The sequence below is a fragment of the Oxyura jamaicensis genome, chromosome 1, assembly GCF_011077185.1.
Source record: "Oxyura jamaicensis isolate SHBP4307 breed ruddy duck chromosome 1, BPBGC_Ojam_1.0, whole genome shotgun sequence".
Lineage (NCBI taxonomy): Eukaryota > Metazoa > Chordata > Aves > Anseriformes > Anatidae > Oxyura > Oxyura jamaicensis.
In genome coordinates this window covers 142391412-142413074 of record NC_048893.1, presented here as the reverse complement: position 1 = coordinate 142413074, position 21663 = coordinate 142391412, and the positions used below count along the sequence as shown (strand labels likewise).

At 41.3% G+C, this 21663-nt stretch overlaps 1 protein-coding gene across 2 annotated transcripts in view; it reads right to left on the bottom strand.

Moving 5' to 3' along the window:
• Positions 1-20201, bottom strand: part of TUBGCP3 (tubulin gamma complex associated protein 3) — a 52628-nt gene extending 32427 nt beyond the window's left edge. The window contains exons 1-6 of one of the 2 annotated variants that reach the window (XM_035317901.1): positions 19955-20201; positions 11095-11202; positions 9219-9286; positions 8142-8219; positions 7332-7549; positions 1506-1678 (exon numbers count right to left, since the gene is read on the bottom strand). In XM_035317901.1, the coding sequence (XP_035173792.1) occupies positions 1506-1678; positions 7332-7549; positions 8142-8219; positions 9219-9286; positions 11095-11202; positions 19955-20030 (721 nt within the window). In that variant the 5' untranslated portion in view covers positions 20031-20201. The remainder of the gene's footprint in view (positions 1-1505; positions 1679-7331; positions 7550-8141; positions 8220-9218; positions 9287-11094; positions 11203-19954) is intronic. The other variant, XM_035317891.1, reaches the window with a different exon arrangement.
• Between the last annotated feature and the right edge of the window lie 1462 nt (positions 20202-21663).

Below are 21663 nucleotides of genomic sequence, written 5' to 3'. Positions count from 1 at the left end.
CCATAACCTTAAGATGCTCTTTAAAATACAGATTCTTTTCATAAGTCCAAGATGTAGACAAGAGTGGCTAGTTCCTTTTAGGAACTCGTTGTGAAATGGTAGATTATAGTGCACACTCCTTTAATTGCTAAATCGTACAACAATGCTCCTGATTATACTGTCTGCATACGTATAGTTATAAAAAAGCTCTAGTTAACAGCAACAAACTTTAAAAGAAAAAGAAATTTGTTATTAGAAGATTTTTTATTCACAGAAATATATATCTTCTTGAAAATAGTCTTTCATATTCTGAGTACAGTTCTACTACTTCAGCAAGTGCCTACATATAAGGAAACTTGGTCCTTATACCTATTCCACATAGGAATAAGGAGTTGTCGCTGGCTAACTCAATGAAAACAAGACCTACTGCTCTTTAAAGCAATTAGTACAGCAAAAATAAGAGGCATGGATAGATTTGAAAGAGAGAAAAAGTCTGTCCATCCTCTTGCACATCAACAGTATTGTTAATTAGGTTCTAGTTGCCCAGTGCTGCCCTCAGCCACACCAGTACAACTCTGTTCTATTTGCTTTGAGTACTGTAACCAGTAAAGAATCTAACTGGAGTTTAAAATACATGGTAAGTTCTGCAGAAGCTCACAGATCGAGCATATTTTAAGCTTATAACTATCCCTGCATGATTACAGAAGAGTTACTAAAAAAAAAAAAAGCACCTCTATTTTTTTTTCTTTTATTTTTTTCCCACCAGCCAGCAACAGCAAATGCAGGATGATAGTATCTGCCATTAGCTCTCTTACTCAGAACAGTCTCCCATAGTAAAGGCAGAGTGGGTTGAAACTTCCACAGCGATTGCTGCACAGATGATCTGGTAAACAATTCCTCCTTAGTTACACTTGCGTAAATTCAGAATACATCCTCCTGACATCAGTTTCAAGTTTACAGCCACTTAAGAAATATATTAGTAATATTTATCTAATTTTTTTAATTGACAGTAACTTTTGGCAATTGCTTTAAATACAACTACCATAAACAATGTACTAATTTAAAAGAAAAAAATAGTTTTAAAGGCTCTGTATTCCAATACACAATTCCAAGTTTTAAAAGACTGAGTAACAGATGCATTAGTGTATTTCATCTAGTTCTGTTCACTGAATTATTGTTCTGACTTTCTAAAAGCAGTAGCATCTTTTGATCACCCCAAGAGTGACTGCTACGTGTAACCACAATCACTTGATTCTGACAAACACTGCAATAAAGTCCTAATCTTTTAAGAAAACCAAAACACAGCAAACCAAACATTGCAAAAACAAAATAGCAACCAACTAAAGCAACAGTGGCCAAATATACTACTGTCTTGCATATTTATTTCCATCCTTCTATCAAATACATTTTGGAAAACTCTTCAAAAAATTCAACATGCTATCGAACTATTTCAAAAAATATTGGTGGTTGTAGATAAAACAATGTGAGTTGTAGAAAGTTAGGTTTAACAAATGCATCTTGCTTACCACTTGTATCCCCTTCTCGCCTTGACCTTGGCACACCACGGGAGACAGTATTTGAAAAGCCTTTTGAGGTAGCGCTTTGTAAAGAAGGCTGGCTTGCCGTTAGAGTCCATGCAAGACGTGACCCTAATTGCTGACGGAGGCAGTCTCCAACACCTGGAGCTTGATAGGATTGTCTAAAAGGATAAAAGAAAGAAACATCTTGAAAACCTTGACTCTGTATCTATCAACTGGTTTGAGATATGCAAATTATGAAAGATGCCCTAAACTTGAGGGCTTTTGTTTGTTTATTGAAAAAAGGAATATTAAAAAAGGTGCAGAACATACAAGCAGTTCATTGTTTCATACAAGCCTAAACTTCCACACACACAAAAAAAAATGACAATAAAGAAAGGGGAGAATGAGTTTTGATAAATATAATCTCGTATCAGAGAATGAGATACTTCATTTACGGAATTGGGTAGATACGCTGAAACGTATTAGAAGCGAATACAATTGTTCCTATCTCAAACCACAAAAAAAAAATTAATTGCTACTTGAATTTGTAGTTACGCACAAGACAGAACTAACGGCAAGTAGATAAAGTGGAAGAAGTTCACTTTCATGCTACTGTGTATCAGATAGTTTGTATCAAGTGCCTAAAGAAGTGATGGAGGAGGGAGCATCTAGATAGTTCCAATTTCCCTCCCTTTCAAACTTCTCATTCTTCTCACAAAAACAGCTTTAAAAGCAAAAAGTGTTCAGACGAGGAGTTATCTTCCTGATTATTTCTGTACCATGATAATGAAGTTGATTTCTGTACCATGACGATGAAAACAAGATTTAAAATATTTGTGAGGGACTTTTGCCCCTGACAGATCCTCCATCTTCCCCTACCTGAATGTAAACATTTTGAAACATTAAATTATTTAAAATAATAATTTTTAAAAAGCACCAAAAGAATGCCACAAAGCTGTGAAAATAGCTGCAGGGAGAGATAAAACAAGACTGCAACACAAACATTCATGTACAGAGGTGAAGGAATTCCTTTGCCCTCTCACTCACCACACCGTAATTCCTGGCATCACCATGTGGCATCATGTAACTGATGAACAAGAACACAGCATGCAAGACAGAGCAACAGGGTTGTGTTTAGCATTTGTAACGCCTCAGCAAGAGCACAACACTGAATTCAGGCTGTTACACTTCAACAAGAAAGCACATTAAGAAACAAAAGGGCATGATATATAGAGAAGTTTACTCCTGCCATGGGCAGGGACACCTCCCACCACACCAGGCTGCCCAAAGCCCCATCCAGCCTGGCCTTGAGCACCTCCAGGGATAGGGCATCCACAGCTTCACTTGGCAACCCATGCCAATGCCTCAGCACCCTCAGCAATGAAGAATTTCTTCCTTATATCTAATCTAAACCTACTCTCTTTAGGTTTAAAGCCATTCCCCTTTGTCCTGTCACTACACTCCCTGACAAAGAATCCCTGCTTTGCTGTAGCCCCCCTTAGGCACTGGAAGGCCGCTGTAAGGTCTCCCCAGAGCCTTCTCTTCTCCATGCTGAACAACCCCAACTCCCTCAGCCTCTCTTCACAGGAGAGGTGCTCCAGCTCTCTGATCATCTTTGTGGCCCTCCTCTGGAATTGTTCTAATACATCCATGTCCTTCCAGTGCTGGGGACCCCAGAACTGAACGCAACACTCCACATGGGGTCAATGCTGACAGAAAGATCTCATTTGGGTTGCCCAGTTCACTTGCTGCAGGACTAAGGAGAGAACAGTGAAATTGCTGAACAGTGAATTGAAGTGGAACAGTTTGAACAGGTCAGACCAAGAATATGTTGGGAATAGCACAGGTTCTGCTGATATTCCTAAGCATGCAGATAGATGAAATAACCTCACTGATATACCTGCCTATCCTGCATCAGGATTACAGGACAGTGGAGGCTGGAAGGCACTTCTGGAGATCACCTACTCAAACTCCTGCTCAAAGCAGGGTCAACTAGAGGAGGTAGCCTGGGGCCTTGTCCAGTCAGGTTTGAATGCTGTCTAGCCTGGCACTACACAACCTCTACAGGCAACCCACTCCAGTGTTTCACAACATGTATTTCCATGACCCACTTCACAGTAGAAGGGTTTTGCCCTTATGCTTCCGTGGGGCTTCCTATGTCACGAGCTCAGCCATTTTCCTCTTGCCCTTTCCCTGGGTGCTACTGAGAAGAGTTGGATTCAGTCTTCCCTGCTCCCCTGGCCAGGTACTGACACGTGCTGGTTAGATCCCCTGAGTCTTTTCTTCTCCAGCCTGAACAGTCCCAGCTCTCTCAGCCTTCCCTCAAGCATCAGATGCTCCAACCCTTTAATTAGTTTTGTGGTCCCTTCTCTGGACTCGCTGACATTTGCTGGCCCAGCTCAGCAGAAAACCTTGGTGTCCTCACAGGTAGTTATCTGCACAGCTGGGTGCTAGGAAGGTGGGCAACGGGAACAAGGCAGCAGGTGTCAGTGGGAGCTGGAAGGCTCTCTGCAGTGCTGGGGTCTGCCTCTTAGCCTTGGGAAGGTGGACACTGAGGAGGGAGGTACAATCCTCAAGAGCATGGACAACTGTTGTGTGAGTAGTTAGGATGAGTTTTGTGGGGCTTGAAGAGTAAAAAGCTCAGGGGGCTGCAGCTGAGGCTTCCAGGCCAAGGGAGGACAAGCCACGTGCAAAGTTGTGGGATTTGATGAATGGCTATGGGAGGAAAGGACACACTCTGTGAAATGAGCAGGAGATTGGTATAAAACAGAATGGCCATCTTGCAAAGCATAGTTCCCTGTGGTGTTGTGGCAGAAGGCAGTATCAACACATTGAAAAGAGGATTATACAAGTGTGTTGAAGGCAGGTCTATAAGCTGCCATTAAAAAGGGTCAGCAAAGGTGCATTATCCAATGTGCAAAAGGCGACAGGGTGCAGGGAATGGAGTGTAGAGACAGGTCAGCTTTGCATGTTCTTGCAGATTTCTTTTTGCCACTTTATCCCCTTATGTGTCAGGGCACATTCTGTAGCCCTTCAATCACCTTTGTGGCCCTCCTTTGGAGCTTCTCTGGTCTGCCCACATCTTTTTTGAACTCTAGGGACCCAAAGAGGACACAGTACTCCAGGTGGAGGCTGACAAGCACTGAGCGGTACAGGGGGATGATCACACCTCTATCTCTGCAAGTAATGACCCTGCAGACATAGCCCAGGATCTGACTTGCCTTCTTTACTGCAGCAGCACACTGCCAACAGATCCCAGTCTGTACTGAGCTCTTCAGTTATGTTGCCTCTGTTACAGGACCTCATATGTGTCTTTATTAAAAATAATACAATTCTTGCATGCCCACTCTTTGAGCCTGTTCAGCTCTCTCAGTAAGATGGCTCTCCCTACTGACATTTGTACTGGGTCTGGCTGGAATGGAGGTGACTTCCCCTGCAGTGCCCCATACAGTGCTGTGCAGCTCTGCATGCATAGCTGGAACAGCACTGGTATCACACCAGCATTGTGTCTGCTGCTGAGCAGTGCTGGCACAGCATCAAGACTTCCTCCAGCCATCCCCAGAGCCAAGAGGCTGGGGATGGGCAAGAGGTAGGGAGGAGACACCCCTAAAGCCAACCAAAGGGACATTCCATACCATGTGGTGTCACACTCAGAAATAAAAGGTTGGAGAGGGGAAGGAGAGGGAGCTTCTCGTTATGAAGCCACCCATCTTTCCATACAACCACTATGTGTATTGAGGCCCTGCTTCCTGGGACATGGCCAGTCATCACTCATTGACAGGAAATAGAGAGTAATTTCTCTTCTCTCTGTGCTTCCATGCAGCCTTTGCTTGATCTCCCCCTCCCCCCTTTCCCCTTTAATTAAATTATCCTTATCTCAACATGAGTTGTTTTTTTCCAGTATATTTTCTTCTTGGCCTCTTCTTCTAAAGAGGGGGAGTAAGAGAGTGGTTGTGGTAGACTTCAGCTGCCCAGATGAGTAAAACCATGTCTACTTCATCACCCAGCTCAACATCAGCAGACTTGCTGAGTGTGCTTTCAGTCCCATCATCCAGATCACTGATGAAGATACTGCACAGCATGGGGCATAGTATCTGTCCCTGTGGGACCACAACTTATGACAGGCTGCCAGCCTGAGTAAAAAATGTTGAACACCAGGCTCCAAGAAGAGTCTGTTCGCTAATTTCCTACTTACCTCAGACAACCATTCAACCGGTATCTTGGCTGTCAAGAAAACTACTTAACTCCTTCCTTCCCTCCCACACCTTCTCCAATGTTTGGATCAAACCCATGAGCTACTGGGTGCTTTAATGAATCACTTAACTACAGCTTTTTGGCTGTAATTAAAAAAAATGCAAGTTTGGAAGTAGGCTGACAGCCAGAGAAGGTGAAGGAACCGGTTACAGCTTGATTATTAAAATGAAATCTGATGTGTAAAGTCTGATGTCTGCATTTATACACCTATGCCAAACCAAAGTCTGATCATAAAGACACCTGCCATCAGCCTGAGAAGAGTGTCTTTAGACCATCTGTGGGCACTGGTTGTTCCAGTCTGGTCACAACTGGACCTTCTAACAGGCATTTTCAACACCAAAATATCATCTGTCTCTCTAAATCATGGAACCTAAGAGGACTGTAGATATTACTAATGGACTAGACTGATGTAAACACAGCAATCTCAGAATTTAGAATATGCCTGGACATGGCTCTCGCTTGTTTACATGGAATATTATGCTCTCTGATTAATTGTACATATTGGTTCCAAATAAGCAACTAGAAGAGGTGGTACACTTAGCACACTGATTTCAAATCTAGGTTAAACTGTTTGTTGTTGAATCTTTCTTTGTGTGTGCGGGCAAGTCAACTCGTCAGGCCAACATCAATAAGTCTGTCCTTACTCTTACAAACAATGGCATGGTGAGAGAGAGGTAAATCCTTGGTACAAGGAACTTTGTTCTCCAAAAAATTGTTCTTAGGAACATTTGCATGTTAAACAGAAGCTAGAAACAAACCCTGGCAACTTCCACTAGAACATCAGCTATGGCTGTAAGTACAATCAGGTTTGTGTACTGTAACTGTCAAAAAAAGCATCGTACAAAGGAAATACAGTGACAAGAAGTCCTAAGGATTTAACTGATTCAATAGGAAGAACAAAATACTGAAAATCTAGATGAAAAGCTGATTTTGTAACAAAATCCCACATAGAAAATTTATTTTGACACCAATTGGTACTGTATCATTTATCACAGGTCAAGAATGCTAAACTGATGCTAAAATCAGTTAAAGGATGCTGACACTGACCTAAATATGGCATGCCTTTATTCTTTTCAATACAAATAGGCCATCATCCCAAGACCTTGGTAGAAACGGTACTGCTTGGTAGTATCCTACGTTAACAATAATCCCTGCCAATTACAAAGTAGATTTCAATTACAAAGTAGATTTTTTTTTGATTTTTCCTTTCAAATAGGTAAAAATCATTTGAAAAAAGCAATGGGATTCCCATAAAACAACCTGAAGATTACAAACATATTTCAAGACAGAAGATGTCTTTTTCCTACTCTTTTCATCCTAACAAGGAAGCAAATAGAAACCCTTGTTTCCAAGGGGAAATCCCTTTCCTGGGACCCCTAGAAACACGTACTTAAACAGTCTCCAGTCACCTCTCTAGCTAGCTGTATGAGAGTCATCAAAAGGGGATCAAAGATAGGTTATCTTAGATTACATAAAACTGCAGAGAGGGTGGTGGTGGAGGGAACTAGAAGAGGTAACAAAGCAGATAATCTCTAGTCTTCTCCAAACTTATTTATGAACTGAAAAGGCTTAATTTACCCTGGAAGGAGCGACTGTGGAGTTGGTGTTGGCCCATTCAGGGCATAAAGGCTGATGCTGCTGATCCCACTGCTCCCCATGCTGCCAGAACTCTGGGCAGATTGAGCATTACGGTCTTGGTAATTCAGTGGAAGGCTCTGAGGTCTGGCATAGTAATAAGGGGTTGAATGAGCATCCCGTGGCAGCGCTTGAGCAAAAAGCGTAGCATAACTTGATACCTGAAAAAGAAGAGAGTTGGAAAAATAAAAGTTTTGTGAGCTGTTTTAAGTCATGTCTTAAGATAACAGTAGTGCAGTATTCAAGAATGCAAGAAATAACTGAAGACCATGACTATGCAAAGAATTTTTTCTTCTTCTAAAAATAAGATAAAAAAGAGCAAGTCCCTTATAGTAAGCAAAAGTCCTTTTAGCAACATAGCTTATTTTTGACTGTGAATTGTCAATAGCAGTAAGTGTAAAAGCACTTTGGCTCTAGCAGAGCCGCAACCAGAGAAGGAATTTTCCTCTCCTTACTCCATTTGAAACTCATTAGTACATGAGCAGACATTACACCACCAAGCAGAAAACAAAACCATCTAGCAAAGTCACAGCTCAAGCTACAAGTGATAGACAGCTCAATTTTGCATTCACTTAATATAAAAATTTGCAAACACTTGTGCCAAATGTATCCTTCCTTTTAGCCTCACACATAACAACCACACACGATCTGGTTTCTAGAAGTATTTTAAGTCTGGATAGTGGCTCAATGACACCCAAACTAAGGAACATACACTCACCTTCTCTCAGAACTAACAAGTATCTCCTCACTTACCTTGTTAGACTGCTTACGGGGATCTTCACTGAGACTAAGCAAGAGGTAGAGTATTGACCATTTATTTTTCAAAATGCCCTTTCAAAAAAAAAAAAAAAAAAGAGGAGTTACAACCAACCCATTGATTTATATTTTTAATTATCCAGTCCACTAAAATGTGCACATTCAAATTAATTTACCATATAAATAACACCAACTTGGGGCTGCATTCCTAAATAAACTGGGAATGTGCGGTATAGCCAGTGTAACACTATTTCATGAACTTTCTTTACGGCGTTCATGTCATGAACTATCGCGTGCTCTGAGATAAGCAAGTATTTAAATTCAAAATTCATTGCTACTAAGAACAACAATTATACAGATCTGAACTATTACCAGCATTCCTACACACTCTCACCACTTAGAACATCTTTGACTTGGATCCAACTCTAACCTAAAAGGAAAGAAACTTTTGGTACAACAGCTAGAAAAGAAGAACTGTCTTTTCACTTCTTTCCCCTTCACTCTCCTTTTCAGGGAGGCTTCAAAAGTTTGAGGATGAGAGCAAGCTGAGGGTAAATTTTTTTGTTACACAGAAGTTATCCTTTACATTATTTTTTGTTGTGAAAAAAATAAATAGAAATGTACAAATGATAACTATTTTATTACTGCCCAGCATATTCTATTGTGATAAATACCTGACTGCTGCTAATCTGTTCTGCATTCTCCATAAAGTTATTTTTCACCTACCTCAGATAAGTTTGTCCTCACATCTTCACCTCCTTTTACCTATTTCATTATCCTGAATCATGGGCTTCTATACACTAACATTTTTTTCCAATCAGTATACCAACACACAGTACTCTGATTAATATTAATGTCAGCAGAACCAAAGCCAGCAAACCCTTAACCTTTAACAATAAAAACCTGTGACACAAATTCAGAAGCATGAGGACTGTTTAAACCCTAGATTAATAAAAAACTTGCAAGGCATTGCCATAAAACAACAAGAAACAGAACGAGCTGTCCAGAAACAGCTCTATAACATCAGAAGAATGCCTGTGTGCATTCAGTTTTTTTACACATTTATTACTCTACCTGTGAACCAAGCTTTCTGTAGAGTTCTGAAAACAAAGCAGCATCTGCTTCCCTTCTTTGTCGTACAACTGAAAAAAATAAATATAGATTAAAGAACTGAAACCAGTATAGCAATCATGTCAGAAATTATGTACTGTGATAAATTGGAAAACACAAGCATAATTATGTTTTCTTGGGTAACTGTTTCACTTTTGTCAGACTTTTGCCTGTTTTCATGTTATCTTCACTCCTGCCCCTGAAGTTCTTGCAGCACGAGTGACCTAATGCAACCAACTGTTTCTCTTAGCACAAGAGACATCTTTTAAATATGTTATTTTATTATTATTATTATTTTTAAAGTCTAGCTTACCTTTCTGAAGGTTTTGGGAATTAACACAACTGAAAATAGATCTGGGTAAGGGTGCCATAAAGCAATTTAGAAAACCAAGTGTGATTTCCATATTAGGCAATGAAAGAAACAAAAATAGCAATGTCATTTGGTCAAAGTCAAGCAGAACTTCAATGTCACAGAACTTCTATATGTTAAGGACAGTAACAGTTTTGATCACAGCCAGTTATATAATAGAAGTCTTTGCTCAGAGGAGTACTTTTAAGCTTTAAGATGTCTTCAGAAAACCAACTTCATATCAGAAAGACACATTTAAAAAAGGGTAAGTCAAGATCTAAGGAAATAATAATAAAACAATTGCTGCTTAACATTAGAAATGCTGATTAACAGTAAAGGCCACTGCAAAGTACATTTTAACAAGTCACCTACCACATAACTCCAAAATAAATATAAAGTTAGGGGGATGTATCCAATCATGACCACTAACATCTAGCTACAAGATGAAGCTGGAGAGAAACATGATGAGGGAGATAAATCAGCTTCACTGTTCCTTGCCTGTTGAGGGAACAGGCAAAAGCAGAACGGTATATGCTGATGTGCTGCCTAGTACTGGCCAAAATGTATAGAAATTCAATGTGCAGAAGCGCTTATTGGAGAATACAGTGTTTCAGAGTTGTATCTGGAGAAACTCTGATGGGCTTATTTGCCTATCAGCAAGCAATGAAAACTCCAGTTTAGCTAAAAAACACATGCTTTAAGAGGTTACAACCACTGGCTTCAGATATCCTAAATCTATCATCCTGACTGACTGAAGCTCCTGAACACAAATAGGAAGTTTAATGTTAATTAGTAATTGCTTGTGGACATTCTAACAGAGCTAAGAAGCTGCTGAAAGCATTATCTAGCTTTTTAAAAAGAATGTCTCACAACCTCACTGGATTCACATAGTAACACTTGACTCAAAGCAGCATAGTGTACAGTGTAATGTAACTGCAATTTAACTTACACTGTCAGTCTAATGCTTTGGCTTGGAGAAGGTGGTTGTAGATAAACTGAAGGCAAGAAATATCAGGAAAGTTGTATGAACAATGATTCCATCCATCCCCAGAATGCGCATTCATTAGGTTTCACACAGGTGCTTATGAGGTTCATTATGCCAAATGGTAATATTTCTAAGGTACACCTCAAAAATATCAGTCTTCCAAAAATAAATACGAATTTATGAAATCCAAATAATAATAAAATGAAAGAAGCACGGTATTAGTTGTTCTTTATTTGTGTGGTGGCTAAGATAGAGTAAATGACTCTTATTGCAGCAAGGGAAAATGAAGCTGAGCATTCAGAAACATCTGAACTGTTAATATAAACAGCCACTCAGGGACAGTAACTAGGGGATTCATGGAATTTCTATCACAATATTTTCAGGGACAGCCATAACAACAGAACTGTCTGCAAGGCAGAGTGGTCCCACCTTCAGCGGAATAAAATGATTAGATAATTTACTGAAAAACTTCCACACGTGTATCTAAGAAACAAAGAAGCACATACGTTCTTTCTTGATTTTCTCTGCTACAAGAAATTCATCCCGTTCAACCGTGGGAGCAAAGTTGCTTCCAATAACTCTCACTGCATACTGAAACTGCTGGGCTGCATCAGCTGAAAGAAAGAAAATAAAAACCCCTCTCAGTTAAGCAGACTGCTGAATTTCTATTAAAAGTAAAAGAGCAAGAGTTAGAGACGTAAGACTACTTTGCTATGACTGAATTTGGCATAGATGTACCCAGCTTCGATCAGGTACTGTTATATTATGTTCCTTAGATGCACTTCTAACCAGAGGGCAGTGAAGTCCAGTTTACCCATGAGCAGGTATTTCAAACACACTCACCTGTACATACCCTATAGAGAGAAATGCACAGAAATATGTAAATAAACCTTTCCTATTCCGTGCTGATGGAAGAGACACTTAGGCCTGCCTAGTCTAAGAGAACATCAGCAATCTTCAAGCTGCCCTGCAGCAGGACTGGGCACAAAGTCACACAATTTGGGTACACATAGGAACAACGCAGCCATATTCACCAGGTACATTTCCGCATCCAGCACCAAACTGGGTTATCCTACCTGTGGATATGAACTCAGATGTCTGCAACAGTGGTTTTACTAGTTTGTGTGTTGTTTTCAGATGTGGTTGGTTGATTTTTTTTAAAACCAGTTTACATAGTTTTTACCACTTCAGGTCAGAGCTAGCTCAGAGATACCTGCATCTTATTCCAATACATAACCCACAAGCCAGTGACCTCCCTCCACTGCTCTTTCATCATGCAAGGACTCTAATTTTAATCTTGGTGCCAAAAATATTGATGCAAGCATCTCTGCCTTGTGGGAAGATCATTAATCTGACAACACTGAGATACGGACAGCTCAGCATTAATGCCTCTGCAGCAGTCACAGTCCCACTTACTGACATGGAAGACAATCAAGCAGTAACCCTATGGACACAGCAAGTGCCCTTTGAAGTACAAAGTGCTGGATAAGTTTCCAGTCTTCATATAGGAATAACTATAATAACACAAAGGGAAAACTGTATGAGAAAAGTAAAGCGCCTAAGTGTATACAAACATAGAATCACAGAACGGTTTGGGTTGGAAGGGACCTTCAATATCACCTAATTCCAACCCCCTGCCACGGGCAGGGACACCTCCCACCAGACCAGGTTGCCCAAAGCCCCATCCAGCCTGGCCTTAGACACCTCCAGGGATGGGGCATCCACAGCTTCTCTGGGCAAAGTGTAGTGTCAGCTACACCACTTCCTGATTTCAGGAAAAACACTACTCAATTCCGGGTATTAAGTCTGTTTTATATATAAAAACACTGCATGCCAACACACGTTCTACTCAGTTAAGCAGTTAACTCACAGGGAAATCTAAAGTGCAAACTAAACTTGGTACAGCAATGGTTCAGCCAAAAAAAAAAAAAGGGATGCTAGTTTGGACAAACACAAAAGGAAAAGGGAAATGGAATAGGGCAAGAGTCCACTGGAATCAGAGATATTCCAAGATTTCCTAAAGTGGCGGAGAGGGAAACAGGTCCCTAAAAACCATTCTGGGTTAGTTAAATATTTGCACCAGACAATAATAAGAGTTATTGTATCTTTTGTTACTTCCTTAGTTGTGCTCTCAGGAGCAGCTGGAATGGTTAGCTTTCTCTAGTCATTCTTAGGTATCTTTTATTATAGCGACTCAATTAGAACTACAATTTAAAAATAAAATTGCTAAAGAGAGTTTCAAGTCAAATAACCTGGATGAACTAAAGTGTGTGTAAGGTCCAACAGTTAATGTCAGAGTACTTGATCATTACAAAATGTGCCTAGATTAAATAATTAAAAAAATGATTACTGACTAAAAAGTGCATGAGAGAAAAAGATCACCACTAAGACAGGTCAATGTTATAGAAAAATATAAAAAGGAAACAAAAAAAGAGAGGTGTCTTAAAAACACAAATTCAACCCCAGCAAAGCCACAAGCACCTCCCCTTCATTAAAGAGGTGTATTCTCTGGTTTTCTAAGGAAAATGATGTTTGGGAGTTCATATCTACACCCACCTCCACTACCCTCTCTTACCACCCTTTAAGAAGAATAAAAAAAAATCCAAGAGGTCTCCACGAGGGGACTGGCAAAACAACCACCCAAATAACCTTGCCTGGGGCTCAGAATGCAGCACAAGCTCAGCAGTTCAGCAGTCTCTTTGGTCCGTCAGCACAGGTTTAGCAATGTCAGGTACTGCCTCCTGCCCAGACTGAAGCCAGAGAGCATGGAAGAAGAGAGACATTTAGGATGAGAGATGTTTGACAGGAAAAATTTTTGAAGAGAGAAGGTACAGAAAGGGAAATCTGGCAGCACTGCAGCTCAAGAGTACTGAGGTTCTACTGAAGAGAAGACCTGAAACAAACCTTCTTAACCTTACTGAATCAACTTATTTCCTACACGTTCATAATCTTGCAATATATCATAGCATGTGCATCTTAATAAGTATTTTTATTTGGAAGTCTACTACGTATTTTATTATTCAACATCCTGCTATATCTGGACAATGCAGCATTACTCATTCAGCTGCTTCTGCTAACTTCTCAGTATATGCCATGCTTATTACTAAGTCTACTGCTTAGAGAAAAAAATAGAAATCAGAGCACTGTTTTATTTTTTATACCAGTCAGCAATGCATAGTTTTTCCCCTTGTAAGCAAGGCTGTATTTACTGTTTATGCACTTCTTTACGTTTCTGAAAAAATAAAATATCATCTGTCTTTCAAAAAGATTAAAGTGCTATACTTCTTCTCTGATGTTCCCTGTGGTTTTACAGGCTTAGATTAAATTAAAACGAACCAAGATTCATATGAAGAGAAATCAAGTGAATTTACTATCTGCTACTTCATAATCACCTGATGCAATGATCACAAAATCCAGCTGAGATACATACAAAGCCTCTAAAGACTCTCTGGAGTTTCATTTCTCCCAAGACCTGGCTCAGGAAGACAGCTATACATGGCCGCAAGGCTTTTTTGTTGCTGTTGTACTGTTGTGCAATTGTGCATTAGAGAATGCTATCAGAATAGTGTCCTACCTTCAAAAGAATGGGAGAAAAATCATGGACTTCGCTATCTGTGTTCTTCTAATCTACACATGCAGATGTGCACTGGAAATTCAACAGCACTGTCATAAAAGCATTGTTTAAATTTTTTATTTTTACTTTGCTTTATTCAGATTCTCTTGCTTTAGTCATATAGAGTCCAGACTCTTACAATCAAAACTTCTTGCCAAGGGAGTCTCCTCAGCAGCAAATTACTTCTTACAAGTCTATAAAATAACTTCAGTACTTGAAGCGATTAAGCCCAACTTACTACCGATCTCTGTCAGTGAAATAAAGAATTGCATCATGTATAACTAATAGACACTTTTGATTGCTTCCCTCCTCAAAAAGCAGTTATTGAGACAGCAGATAAGTATAAGATACACAGGCGTGTGCCTATGTACGTGCACATGCCTTTCCATCAAGAAGTGGTTCAGTAGGAATCTGTTACGGAAGTGCAAGTTCAAGGGATGTGATACATGGAGCTGATAGAGCTGTGTGCAGCAGAAAAGGAGGAACCGCACAGAGCAGGACTCATTTTCCAAAGGCCTGATCAGAGCATTTGAAGCAGACAGACTTTACCCCTTAAGTAATGTGCACATACACAGAAAATTAATTATACTTGTAGGCAGACGTACAGGTAAACAAAGCAATAGCACTTGCAAATCACACAAAAAAGATAAAAAAAAACTCTCATTTGAGCAGAGCAAGCCATCAGTAGTTCAGAGATCCACAGTCCACCCAGCCATTCATACCTTCCTAAAAGGAATGAGGTATAAAAAATGAATTGTTTCCAAAGGCAGGTAACATTTTAAAGTCACACAAAGTGCAAGTTTAGCACAGGCAAAAAAATAGAGAAGCAATACATAAGAAGAACTTGGTAGTAAGAAAAAAATGAGTAGTACAAGAACTTGAAGTTCAAAGGAAAGTTGAGGAAAAAGTGGAATCACTTGGCCAGCATACTTTCAAGAAGCCGGTACTTAAGAGAAAATGCTGAAGTTCAGCAAGACTTTTGCTAACAAGAAGCTTCTAACTTTACCCATAGTTCTAGCAAATGAATTGAAATTCACTTCAGTCTTACACTTTTTTTTCCTAGCATCATTGTTTATGGGTCTCTAAGCTTAAAGAGAAAAAAGGTTTCAACTGCTGCTTTTGTTTTCAGAATTTGTTTCAAAACGTGAGTATATTAAGACTGTTAGAGATCAAACACTTATTTTAACTTTCCTGCAAGCTAAACCTAGAGGACAATTCTGAAAAAGAGTTCATCTAGACCAGTCAATAATCACTTTCTTGAAACACTTCAGCAATTAGCAAGCTCTCCATTATTTCCTTTTCCAAACAGCTGCCTCCTCCCAAACAATGGCTCTGTTCAAATAGAGATACAACATTATTGTAAAACAATGACATTAAACCACATACAATGTTCCATGTGTGGTAATGAACGACTATTGCTGAAAAATACTCAAACACCATTACTGTAAGCTAACACATGCTCACAAAAAGGGTTTTTTTTTCATAGAAGCAGTGTGTTTGCTAAACACCTAATGTGCTACTGCTGCAAAACTAAACATCAAAGCTGTAAAATTTGAGAACCTGCTCACACGCGCTGTGAGAAGCTCCTATTTCATCAATATAGTAATGCTGCTACGTCCTCTTTATGCATTTTACCTGTACCAAAAGCTTTATGTCAGTATGAATTAGTATCAGGAAAGAAAACAATTATATTAATATGATGCCATATACCGATAAACTACAATACCAATCTGAAATGCCAAGCAATGTTACAGTTCTATTTCTACTGGCTTTCAGCTTTAGAGAAGTTTAAGATATTAAATTCATTAGAGTAATAAAAATATATAAAATGTAAATGAAAAAATAATCTCTAATGCTATTTTTTTTATTGAAGCATTTGGAATTTACTTTTAATTAACAGTTTTTCCAGTATCCACGCCCCTCTCTGAGGCGCACACACCTTTCCATACTTAAAAGACGCACACAAAATCTGAAGCACAGCACAGGAAACACAACTACTCTTTAATTCTGTTAATATCACTGGTTTTTGTTGCTTTGTCTGCAAAGAGATTTGAGGAGCATCCCTGTGAACTACCAGCAACGTGGGTAGGTAGTCTGCTTGTAACTTTCCCCTTGCTATGAACTTTCATCTAACTTCTCACTTCGCATTTGCTTCTGTTACTACATACAGTTAGATCTCCATTTCATCTTCAGATGAAACTCAGTGTGTCCCATCACCACCCCCCCAAAAAAAAAAAAAACATTTATTCCAATACTTCAGAGCTTAAAAAATAGAAATGTAACAACAAGAAAACCACTGAGATGACAGATTAAGGCTATAACATGGGCCTCTGATAGCAAATTCCTCTCCGAAGATTGAAATACCATTTTCTAAAGCATGCATACCTCCAAACACTAAAGGAGTTTGACATACAAAAATCTTTTTAGGCTTCAAAAACAGGGAGATACAGCTTGAATATTAACAGCAGTACCATTTGATGTACTAAGAGCTTTTAAAACTGACACACTAGTACGGCAGTCTACAAAGTCTCTGACTGCCTGAGACTTGCAAGAGGTTTCTGAAAGATAGCTAAGAACAAGAAACTTTGTCAGGAACATTAAATTCATGCTCGGGGAGCAACATGCAACCTTGTACAACTGCTGGTGTCCACAGATAAGGAAGAAAATAAGTCATGGAAGTTACTGCACAGGCAGACAAGTCCTCTGCGAGATCAGGTGTTAGTGTAAAAGTGAGGCAGTAAGCTGGATAAACCCAGAAAGGCTGATGATGCAGAACTTACCCACCAGCTCTTAGACACTGCCAGAACATAAGGAAGAGTGAGGCCAGGAATCCCATCACAGAGCACCAGGGTCCCCGCTAACTGTGACTGGTGGCTGCAGACACACAGTGCCACAAAAAGAGAGGGCTTCAAATCCTCACTTAGGCTAGCTATAGCATAGGAACAGAGGTCTTTCAAACCTTTGTTATGACAAAAATATAGATGTATTTTTTTCCTGTTTGTTTTTTTTTGAGCTCTTCACATAACTCAGGAAATCTTGAAACAGGTTTCTCAGAGGCAGAACAGTTTACCAAAAGACAGCAACTAGGTCTACACAGCTGATTGACTTTGGAAACGCAGGAAGCCATCTATGTAGTGGGTGGTCCCAAAATCAGGGACGGAGGGAGAGAACTCTACTGCTGGACAGCTCTGCTGTCACTGTGCATCACGGTACAAACTCACTTCCACACAGATCTCGGACAAGTGGGGAACACAGGACATCACAGGTAGAAGCAGATTCCGCAGCTGACAATGGGCTCGATCAGATTTGCTGAAGGCTTCAGGCATGGCATTGCAGAGTAAGGCCACTCGGAACTCACATCAGCTGCAGCACATTATTATGATACAGACATCATATAAACTGAACCCTTCAGCACCCACTGAAGCCATAGCTTCCTCGCAAATGTAATAGCAAACAAGTGCTGAGCAGGATAGTAGCCAAGCAGATGAAGCCTTCCGAAATACCGAGAGAGAAACACAGGGAGTGTACAGGCAGGAAGATCCATTAGATCATCGAATCACAGCTCCTTTCTATCATTAATCCATATTAATTACTTCAATAACTTGTACTTCACAGGAGCACTTATTCTAGGAAGGTATCAAAAGCTAGCACTTCAAGAAGTTCACAGCAGGATAACCACATAAGTGGTTAAAGATGACTGTGGACCTAGCTACTGCTTCTTGCTACCATTTTTAATTTATTACAGCAATTTCTAGTAAAATCACTGAAGAAGCTATGCTTTAAAAAAAATCCACATAAGTAAATTAAACATCATAAATCATTTAACAGAGACCGAACTAACCATACTTGTAAAACCTGCTTCAAAAAAAGAGAATGCGTACACAAAGCAGCTTAACTTCATCAGCACCCAAGGATGGGAGAAGTTGCACGCACACCACTAACTGCACGCCCATACCGTACTTCAGACTTGTCCAACGCTGAAATTAAATCTGTTAAAAGCCTGAAAACCAGTTAGATGTCAGGTAACACAGAAAAAAGCCACAGACACCTTTCACGACTGGGATTTCATCCACAAAGACCTCCTGTATTATTGTCTCTATGAACTGTCCATCAGTAGCTGGGCTGCTGACACACGAACACGCATGCTACAGCTGACTGTTTCGGGAGAAGCCTCATGTTAAAGGGGGAGTCTTTAGTGCTCAAGTCCCTCATAACACAAGAATAAAGAGCAGGTAAGGATGGGATTCCTATCTGCCACAGGCATAAAAGCATGGGCAACAGTAAGCACGACAGATAACGCTTTAAAAAAAAATTACTTTAATAAGTAATAAATTACTTCAGGAGGAGCTGAAGGATTCAAGTTCTTAGGTAAGTGAGCAGACAGAGGACTACTGGCTGCACACAACAGCTTACCATGATTTGGGGCAAAATTTCTTCTTCGTCACATGCACATGAGACATCTTAGTTACATGAGTGGCATCTCACCATACTGGAATAGGTTCAGCACTTATGTTTTAAAAAATATTAGAGTTCTCCTCCATGTTTTCACACGTACTGCTGGCACCCTCCAGTCAAAAGATAGGGAGATGAACAGAAACTGAGGCTTGAAAAAGAAGGCTACATGTAAAGTCAGTAGAAGTGGCGCATCTCTCCTCAACACTTGTACTGTAACTGATAAACATGGATTTTTCTAAGTGTCATAGACCTGAAGATACCCAGTACAAAGAAACAAGCTTGGATTAAATTGAAATTCACCCTCAAATCAAAGGAAACAGGATTCAGCAATTCAGCACCAGCAATATAGAAATAACGGCCTAAAAGAGAGTTCCAGCACTCACATAAAGACAACTTACTTATTTTTTTAAAGCAGAAATAGCACGATAAATTTGAGATTTCTGGCAGTGAAAAGGTTTGAAGCGCTCTTACATATAAGCATATATCAACTGCATTAGGAAATGTTTTCTAGGGAATTTTAAAAGTGAGAAACAGCTTTAAAAGCTAAGCTATAATAGCAGCTTGGAACTGTGGGCTGATGTGAAATATCCTTTAACATACAATTAGACCAGTTACCAAAATAAATGTGATTACATAAAAGCACATGAGGTGTTACACAGCTTACAAGCTAAAATTGATTTGGGGGAGGTAGGGGAAGAGTAGGAGCCACATCCTGAGAAAAATCTCACACCAGAGATTCCTGACACTGAATTCCTACACACTGACAGTTCTGGAAATGGGATGTTCATGGCTTTGCAGGTGATTTTTTTTTTTTTAAAAATGGAAAGGGAAGCTAGGCACAGATCTCTAAAAGCATGGGGGGGTGAGGGGGGAAGAAGGTAATTTACACCTCGTCACTTATCACTTATTTTCTACATTTTAAAGATAACTAATTTATAGGCCATGCTTTAGCCAGTTTGAACCGAATTTTGTACAACAGGTCAACACTCAAAGGTATCAGCTACTGCCATGCAAATACCCAGAGGCAACCTGGAGCCTGGAGTGACTTTTCAGAAGAAAAGAGCACACGTAAGGCACTTCAGAGCTACTCATAACATGGCAGAAAGCCCTCTCCCGCTCAAAATAAGGGATACCACGAAAGCTAGGTCATGAATTTCCCCGCCGAGCACTGCCCACAAACAGAGCAACTCAGAAAGGGGCCGGGGCCCCGCCGCTCCTGCGGGGCCACCTCAGCGCCGGAGCGACACCGGATCGGCACCGGAGCCCCCCCGGGATGGGGGGCGGCGGGCAGCCGTTACCTTCGCTTTTGCCCAGGATGCGGCAGCACAGGTTCTGCAGCAAAACGTTGGGGGATTTTTGGTCCGGAGTCGCCATCGCTGCCGGGGAGGAAGAGGAGGAGGAAGAGGAGGAAGACGGCAGGGAAGCGAAGAGGCGGCCCCCGCCGCCCCGCGCAAGCAGCCGGCAGCGCGCTGGGCCGCTCGCCTACGGCGCCATTTTAACGTAGCCCGCCGAAAGCCGCAGCGGCCGCCGGCCCGCACCCACAGCGCCGCTGCGAGGGGCGGCCCCGCCGCGCCCAGCACGGAGCCGCCACCGCCCCCGAGCCGCGGCTCCGCCCCGCCGCCGGGACCCAGCCGCCCGCCCGGCCCCGGGGCCCCGGCAGGGAAATGGCGGGCGCCGGGCGCGCCCCTCGCCGGGCTTTGGGTGTGGGAGCGGCGTTGAGGGGCCGGCGGGGACAGCCGAGGAGGGTTGTAGGAGCGTGGCGGGCTTAGAGCTCACGGGGTGGCTGTTCTGGTCCTCGTGATGCTGGGTTAACGCTCTTGGGAAGCAAGGGGTAACTCGGTGGTTACCAGAACGTCATCCCGTGTCAGTAAAGGGGGCTGCACCTCCACTAGGTGAAGGGAAGGCTTCAAATTTTTTTATTTTTTTTTATTTATTTTTATTTTTGTGTGTGTGTGCCAAACACCGAAAGAGCCTCAGTTCGGCTCTCCATGGCTTGTCAAGCATGGGCAGCGCAGTGCCACCACCAGCCTTACCTCAGGTGGACAGAGTGTCATGGAATGGGTTGCTCCACCAAGCAGTGAAGACATCCAAGACATCTATTGTTCACATCTACAAAATAAATAAATAAAGCTGACAGTGTCAGGAAGTGGTGTTGCTCTAAAAATTCTTTAAGTTCTAAGGGAAGCCAGTCACTGGCAAATACCCTGTTACTGCTTGTAGATGGATATTAAATTCTTTCTGGTGATTTTAGCAATACTAATTGTGTCATGTTTCTAAAATCTGAAGACATTATAGAGGTGCAAGGTTGTCTCTAAATTGTAGAGGTGTGGATATGAAGGGTGGATAAGGAATAGGCTGAATGGCTGCACGCAGGGACTTAATGTCAACAACTCAAAGTCCGGGTGGAGACCAGTGAAAAGTGGTGTCCCTCAGGGGTCTGATGGGACCAGTGCTGATTAATACCTTTATTAATGACATAGACAGTAGGATAGAGTGCATCCTCAGCAAGCTTGCTGATGATACCAAGCTGAGTGGTGCAGCTGACACTGTGGAGGGAAGGGATGCCATCCAGAGGGACCTAGACAGGCTTGAGAGGTGGACCCACATAAATCTCATGCCACTCAACAAGACCAATTGCAAGTTCCTGCACCTGGGTTGGGGAAATCTCAAACATGAATACAGGCCGAGTGATGAGTTAAAGAATCATAGAATGGCTTGGGTTGGAAGGGACCTTAAAGACCACTTAGTTCCAATCCCCCTGCCCTAGGTAGGGATGCCACTCACTAGATCAGGTTGGCCAAGGCCCCATTCAGCCTGGCCCTGAACACCGATGGGGCATCGATTGAGAGCAGCCCTTCAAAGAAAGACTTGGGAGTGCTGGTGGATGAAAATCTCTCCATGAACCAACAACATGCACTTGTAGCTCAGAAAGCTAACCACACCCCGGGCTGCATCAAAAAAAGTGTGGGCAGCAGGTCAATGGAGGTGATTCCCCCCCCCTCTATTC